Here is a 7,530-nt window from a genome sequence, read left to right on the forward strand (position 1 = left end):
TCCCTTTGTTTATCTGTATTGTATATCTTACACGGTCGTATATTCTCATACTTATTGAATAAGAAGATAACTTATCACACAAATTTATCCTATCTTAAGTCATGTAAATGTATAATTTTATTTCACAGAGATATCGCGCAAAGTTGAAGGACAATTTTCTCGGACTTTATGCGTCATACTACAAATAATAATTGGAGATAAGTGCGAACTGATGAGAGTAGATAAATGGTGACCGGAGATAAATGTGAACTTGCACGCACGCACGAAGTGATGTAATCTGTTATTAAAAAAACGCGAAAACGCGAAAAACGTGAAAAACATTCCTCTAGAACTGTAGTACGTTAAAGAGTCTACAACACATTTGAATAAAGAGAACTCTTATTTTGTTGAAACGCACGTGCGTATATAAAACGGTATGTGTACATATCTCGGCGCGAGGTATACGATCGAGCGTGTTAATCATTAACCTTCCATTGCCCTCGTTCAGCAAATTAACGTTAGTGCTTTCTTATGAGTGCCGCGCCGCATCTGTATGTGTGTCACTGTGTGATTTAGTTACGGTGTTGCCACATATTTTTCTCAAATCAACACGGTCTTGTAACAAGAGGATGAGACATCGATCGGTACATACATCAATCTGTCACGGTAAAGCCCCTTGCACAATAGGCGATAGCGATAGCGATAGCGATAGAAACTTAGGTTTAGCAACAGCGCGAGTCGCGTTGACTGTACGAATTTGTTCTCGCCATGAGCTCCGCACTCAGAAAGTCTAAATATTGTTCTAACGAAATTTTAGAAAATAACCATACAAATATAGTCTAGAAAATTGTAAGTGAAAAGTCAGAAAGTTTCAGGGTCAACTTCTATGCAATTAAAAAAAAAAAAAACGATCTGAGTGTTCGCCTCATACGAGAGCAATGGAGGGTTAATAAATAGAAGTACAGGAACACCATAAAATAATTCTAAGAAATTTACTGAATTACTAGGCAAGCTACAGATTATTTGCAATAGACCGCCGCAATTTTTTTTTCGTAGAACACAAACGAGATAAGATAATCTCACACATATATATACGTGCCTTAATCTTTCAACGTGAGTAATTTTTCGTTTCGTCTTTCCAAGGTGTGACACTGAAGCTAATAATAAGTAGTTAAAAAAAAAACAAGTTTTCCTCTCTTGCCACTCTTGCCTTATCATCTTTCGGAGAACGGATTTATATCAACAATTATTCACCAAACCACATCCGCATCGCTACAAGGAATTTCTTCTGCGATTGAAACCGGTTATTTTATACGATCTTCACTAATCAAGGCTGAAATATTATTCGTACGAAACATTATAAAGTAACAGTAGACATACGCAAAATACAACAAATATAAACATTTCGTTAAACGCCTATATGTATATATAATACAAGGTTTAATAAGTTATGCTAAGACATTTGCAACAATTATGCGAAGCATTACTTGGAAACTTCTTCTGACGAATTTATGGATACGATATAACGTGTTGAATGTGTGACGAAGGGCAAGACCATATTTAATACGGCAATATCACTCAACACTATAATAAGAAATGCAGATGGCATATTTTCAGATGAACATTGCCAAAACAATGAAGAAGAAATCATATCTTTTCGTCGGTCTAATTGTGACAACAATCTTGACAACATGCCTCTACTTCTCAGTCACTTACAGCGATTTTCAAATTCACGATATATTTCTCAAGATGATTCGTGAAGAAAATTATTTTGCGGATGTAACCGTTAAGGCGGAAACATATAAAGAAAAGGGCATAAAAACTATCCTTCTTTGGAACACGTTATTCGGTGACAGAAATTTTTACTTCGGGACAGGCGACATTTTCCGCGATTGTCCTTTCAATAAGTGCAAAGTGTTTAACGATCGGGACTATTTGAATGTAGAAGATTACGACGCGATTCTCTTTCACGGTAACGAGATGGATGCGTACGAAGTGCCACAGAAGAGGAAGACAACGCAATTTTATGTGTACGTTAATTTGGAAAGTCCAGCCAATCGTGAAGTATATCCAAAATATCGAAAGAGCTACTTCAACCTCACGATGACATACCGGCTCGACAGTGACATACCCTGGACTTATGATATCATAGAAGATGTAAAAAGCGGCAAATTCGTCGCACCTTCAAGGAATGCTGATTGGAACGTTTTTCAAAATAATACAAGTAATATATTTTTTCTTCTTTATCCTTTTCTTTATTTAATTGCCATTTTTATAATCAATAAAAATACTCAAATTAAATATTGGATAAATATGTTACTCAATATACCAAGATTTTCATTCTTTATATTATAAGAAGACACAGTTTTAAAGTAAAAAATTAGAATACTTGATAGGAAAGTGACCACAATCTCTATTCTTTACTTATTGTTCTTATATTATCTCCCATTATTGTGTCTTTTATGCAAAATGTAATTAGTTTCCCTGTCACAAAACAAATGACCCTTCTGCGAACGTCCTAACGACAAATTGTCGGGTGGTGTATCATCTTCTCACCATGTTAAGTTACCTCGAGTACGCGAGAACTAATCAGTTTTCGCAGGTGCAGAGGACGCGGTGGACGAAATGCCATCTGCGATATTGGACACCGTCAGGGGTAAGAGCAAACCGGTAACTTGGTTTGTAAGCAATTGCGATGCCAAAAGTGGCCGGCAGAAGTATGTGGAGGAACTGTCGAAGCACATACGCGTCGACATTTATGGCAAGTGCGGCGAATTTAGCTGCGAGAGATATCGGAACTGTTTTAGCGACGTAATTGAGGCCGACTACTTTTTCTACCTGTCCTTCGAGAATTCCTTCTGCGACGATTACGTGACGGAAAAGCTGATGAATCCGCTCAGGTAATAACACGACTTCAGATAGCGGGAAATCGTTATCCGCAACCAGTGCACGAAAACAAAGACAATCTAACTAATGTCTGCGAGATATTTTCCCTGATGATATACGAGTCACCCTTATAAGTAACGTGTATGCCATCATGCATGGTTTAAGTCAAAATGTAAGACTGATATAAAATCATCTTATCGACTTACTTCTTGCAGTCTTTAGTTCGGCGCGCGTGGATTATTTAAATAAATTCTTTTATATATAAATGAAGATACATGTGAAGAAACGTTATTTTTAAAAATTTTTACTAATGAATTATTTCTGCCATTTTCTTTTTTTAATTGTCATTACCTCTTAAATCGGCTTTTACAGAGCAAGCATATTGCTGATGGTTTCTCAGAAAAAAAAGGTTGTTAACACTTGAACGATATTTTCCAATTTTCATTATTATTATTCATATTCACATGCAATCAAATATAGGGCCTATTCAAATCGTATGCAGACTGACTGCTGCGTTACGCATTGACGTTTAATGTAAATGCAATAAGCATAAAGTTGACATCAAAATTCCACGATTGTCTGGAATTGAAATATTATCGGCGCGATGATAGCATCGATACGGCAATACGTCAATAATTGAATCGAATTTATTGCTATTTGCGGATTGTGCGAAATACAAATGGTAACGATAACGCCACGCGCGGTGTTTCTTTCCCGTTTTTATTCACACGAGCTGCTCGACAGAGCACAATGCGGACAATGCTTTGGTGATCGTTAAATATGTTCGTTTATCATTCGATATTACGAATAATCCAATTTTACGGGCATACACCCAATATCTGATGACAAATATATTTTGATATAAACTATATGTCAAAAGACATCTACCATTGTCATTTATGTCAATGCGTGCAGTCAAGATTGCGTACTGCGTAATTATTACATATATACAATTAAAGTAAAAAAAATTACTAGTGATTTTCAATAAATGTCTAAAAGCACATCAAGAACCTATTTTTTAATTATCTTTATTATTGTCTACCAAAAGAGCTAATAATTTATTCAGGTCAGAGGCAGCATCTTTTTTTTAAATAATGCTTAACCCACGTGTTTGTACAAAAGTACATAATATTAAAAAAAAAACTAGCTATTCTGTATTGTTTATTTCAATTTTGCTTGATTCATCGGTTTATTTATCGTATCTTTTTTTATGTATAGTTCCGCAGGTGGAATAAGCGAAACTGCAAGAAAATATTATCAATCAATAACGGGCTTTTCTTATCAATATTCTTGCAGGTATAATGTCGTCCCGGTGGTTTACGGAGGCGCCAACTACAGTCAGTTCGCACCGCCAAATTCCTACGTAAATGCCTTGGACTTCGACAGTCCGAAGGAGCTCGCCGCGTATTTGAAATATCTCACTCAGGATCTGCAGCGATATCAAAGCTTCCTACAATGGAAGAAATATTATCGAGTTAATGTCGGGACGAAGCAGGCCGTTTGTAACCTTTGCGAAGTGCTGCATAAGCAGAAAAAGCCGAAAATTTATTCGGATTTAACGGATTGGTACGCCAAAGATAAATGTTCTATTCAAGCGCTTCTAGATAATAACGTTGATGGATACGCAACGAAACGTACGCTAATGAGTCGCGATCAGAAACAGGAGCCGGATTATAAAACTGGGACACAGAAACATTAATAATCTATTCAAATAAAATGTAAAACGAAAATACCCAGAGCTCGATTAAACCTAAATAAAAATTGACGTAGTAATCCTAGTAATATTTTAAAAAATGTATATAATGTAAATAGTAATCGCACATTCGTTATTTTTAGCTTCAACTTCTGCGTTATTGATCAATCGTGATATAAATACTTTCCGAATCCATCTTACTTCCAAATTGAATATGACTTTACGAAGATATATCAGTATTATTAAATATGATTCATCTTAGTTTTGGAAACTTTGATTTGGATACGTAATTAAGCCTATACGTGATAAGATATTCCTCCGTCATCTGTTATCCAATTATGCATATTGAGCGTTTCTCAAGTCTATAACGAGGTGAACGACGATGCAGCTTCGACGTTTGACTTATACATCGATGATGGGTCATTAGGCCGAGAATATGTAGTACATCGATATATTCACTACTCGCTTGATTAGCGAAGATCAAAGCGGCCAAGCTCCATCGCTCTAACACTACTATACTCGCAGAGTTTGAGGAATATAGATATGTGATTTACTGATCGCTTTATAAAGAGAACCGGTTTTTCGGAAATTGTATATTATTATCCAAATTCCAGCGATAATTAATAGACTGAACGAATGTAAAGCACATATTTGTATATATAAAAGACTGACATTAGTCTTCTTATCTCATCAAGAAACTATCTATGAGGAAAAAATGTTCTCGTGATATTTTCTTCAATATTTTTTAAAATATTACATTTACATGGTTAGTAAATATAAGCATTTATGAAACGATCTTCGTCCGCCCGAATAGTTAGTGAAGAATTAAATGTTATAGCAAATTAAAATAATAGTTTATTTATCAGTATTATTCAATCTAATCGTTCAATTCCATTCTGTTCTCATTTTGTTTTAAAAAGATATATCCAACTAGTCTATAAAATAGCGTAAATATAATAATAAAAGACCATTGTGTTCATACATATATTGCACATACAAATAAAATAAATATACGTTGACATAATCACAGTGGTAGTTAACACATTTAACCAATAATAACTGTTAATGCGTTATCACAGTTTTGCATGAGTGTGTGTAGGTATATACGAGATTTATGCTACACATTTTTTGCGTTTAACGTAGTCTTGTTATATTTTCTCTCTTTTTAAAGCTTTTCTATACTTTTAGCCAAATTTTAATTGTATATTTTAAAAATTAGCAAATTCAGACTACTAACTAATATAAACGCTTTATAATTATTAATTTTGGCAAACGTAAAGTTGCAAAAGTAAATCTGCGAATAATACAAATGTACATGCAAATGGAAAATTACGCTAATTGTAAGTAACGCCTATGCATACCTATTATTGCGTAAATGTTATATAATGTTTATAACAATAATATCAGATTTTTCGTTCAAATTAACAGAGAGAAAACCTTAATTAGATAATTATATGTATATTTGATATATTATTTTCGTAAACTAACATTTATCAAACTTTTTACTGTTAATGTTATCTCAGTATTCTTCATTAATTGCGTTTTATTATAAATAATCTGTACATAGTTACGTTGTAATAAATACAAATATATTTTTCTTATATTTAAATTTTTCTTGTAGTCATTATCCCATTAATTACTTAAGAAAAACATAGAATTTTCTGCAATTAAAGAAAAATTATTTTCAATAATTTTTCAATCGATTCCTTCACCGCTGATTAACGATTTATTCATAAAAATGCGAATTCAGAAATAAACTGTTATTCTGATCTAGTAGTAATAGTCTCGATAGGCAAACATGCAATAGGTAGGTATATGTTATCGCGTCAAGTCATAAGATGTTTAAATAAATAACGACGATCACTACATATATGTAATTAATTCAAAATGTTTCAGCTTCGAGATTTTTCACATGTCGACATAAAAACATTGCCATTATAAAGACATTTTTTAGCATTCCAGTTTTTTAGTTTTAAAAACAAACTTTGACCAATATTCCTTCACTTATTAATCCATGGTCATAAATATCTTGATTGGTTACTTGACAATTTGTATGAAAAATGGTCTATATTCGGAAAAATAAAAAAACTTTACTGAGAAATAACGAGATTAAACAGGCTCACTCTTGATGTTCGAGTTTCTTTCTTCAACTAATGAAAAAAGCTTCTATTCTTAGTTTCTGTCTTCATGTATAGCGTCCAATTAAATTGCGATCTATTATATCCAATTTCATTCTTCCTGTTATAGTTACTTTGACACTAAAATTTCAACAATAATTCTTCAGCGATATATTGTACATACAGTAAAATAGCACGTTTGTATCATTATCAAATTTTTAATGCGAATAGTATTAAAATGTATTCTGTAAAATTAGATAATTCATCTCGATAAAAAAAACGTATCGTATATCTAGGTTTTATTTCAAAACGTCATTTTATTATCATTTTACTGTTTTATTATTTTATTTTTATTACGGCAAGTTGATATACCCGCTTTACGGTTTATAATATTCTCTTTCCGTGATCATTATATAAAAGCACATATTATTTTACACATAAATCTGCGCACGGATATCAAAGCACGATCCCATGTGTTAAAGGGAAAAGGAGCGAAAACTCCTCATAAAATTCTATCAGACAAGCGACATGCCTCCGGCGAGTCATTTCAGACTTATGCGGGGGACCTCTAACGAAGGAAACTTCACTTCCTTTGTACGTCCGCCTGCACGATAAGCAATCGAATTGCAATAAACCGGACCAAGATGTCGCAAGTTACCGAGATAGATATTACCAATGATAGTTGTGTTAAAGTTACGAGAATCGCGAAAGTACTACGTACAAGTACACCGCACCGCGCTCGCTAGACGGTTACACGCCACGGCACCAGCTCTCGCATTGTAAAAGTACTACTTGGGTACAACTTCGAGCGTCGAACAACCATTTCAGTAGGTTGTAACAACCTCAAAGTCCTTC

The 7,530-nt window shown here is 33.8% G+C and overlaps 1 protein-coding gene across 4 annotated transcripts; it reads left to right on the forward strand.

The window, feature by feature from the left end:
• The first annotated feature begins 6 nt into the window (after positions 1-6).
• LOC112456021 (alpha-(1,3)-fucosyltransferase C-like) lies at positions 7-6,115 on the forward strand. 4 transcript variants are annotated; one of them, XM_025018302.1, is made up of 4 exons: positions 7-645; positions 1,123-2,203; positions 2,573-2,879; positions 4,162-6,115. In XM_025018302.1, the coding sequence occupies exons 2-4, from the start codon at positions 1,576-1,578 to the stop codon at positions 4,562-4,564; spliced, it is 1,338 nt and encodes a 445-aa protein (XP_024874070.1). In that variant the 5' UTR covers positions 7-645; positions 1,123-1,575; the 3' UTR covers positions 4,565-6,115. The 4 variants fall into 4 exon arrangements, with proteins under 4 accessions (XP_024874070.1, XP_024874077.1, XP_024874062.1 ...); XM_025018309.1 differs by having other exon boundaries at positions 7-413; XM_025018294.1 differs by having other exon boundaries at positions 7-2,203.
• Positions 6,116-7,530: the final 1,415 nt, after the last annotated feature.

This window comes from Temnothorax curvispinosus, unplaced genomic scaffold, assembly GCF_003070985.1.
Source record: "Temnothorax curvispinosus isolate PA1 unplaced genomic scaffold, ASM307098v1 QBEX01000568.1, whole genome shotgun sequence".
NCBI classification, from domain to species: Eukaryota; Metazoa; Arthropoda; class Insecta; order Hymenoptera; family Formicidae; genus Temnothorax; species Temnothorax curvispinosus.

Bases quoted from the DNA above. Each gene is read 5' to 3' on its own strand.
- LOC112456021 (XM_025018294.1), top strand. From the start codon at position 1,576: ATGCAGATGGCATATTTTCAGATGAACATTGCCAAAACAATGAAGAAG. The intron at 2,204-2,572 runs GTAATATATTTT...AGAACTAATCAG, and splicing joins CGTTTTTCAAAATAATACAA to TTTTCGCAGGTGCAGAGGAC. The intron at 2,880-4,161 runs GTAATAACACGA...ATATTCTTGCAG, and splicing joins AAGCTGATGAATCCGCTCAG to GTATAATGTCGTCCCGGTGG.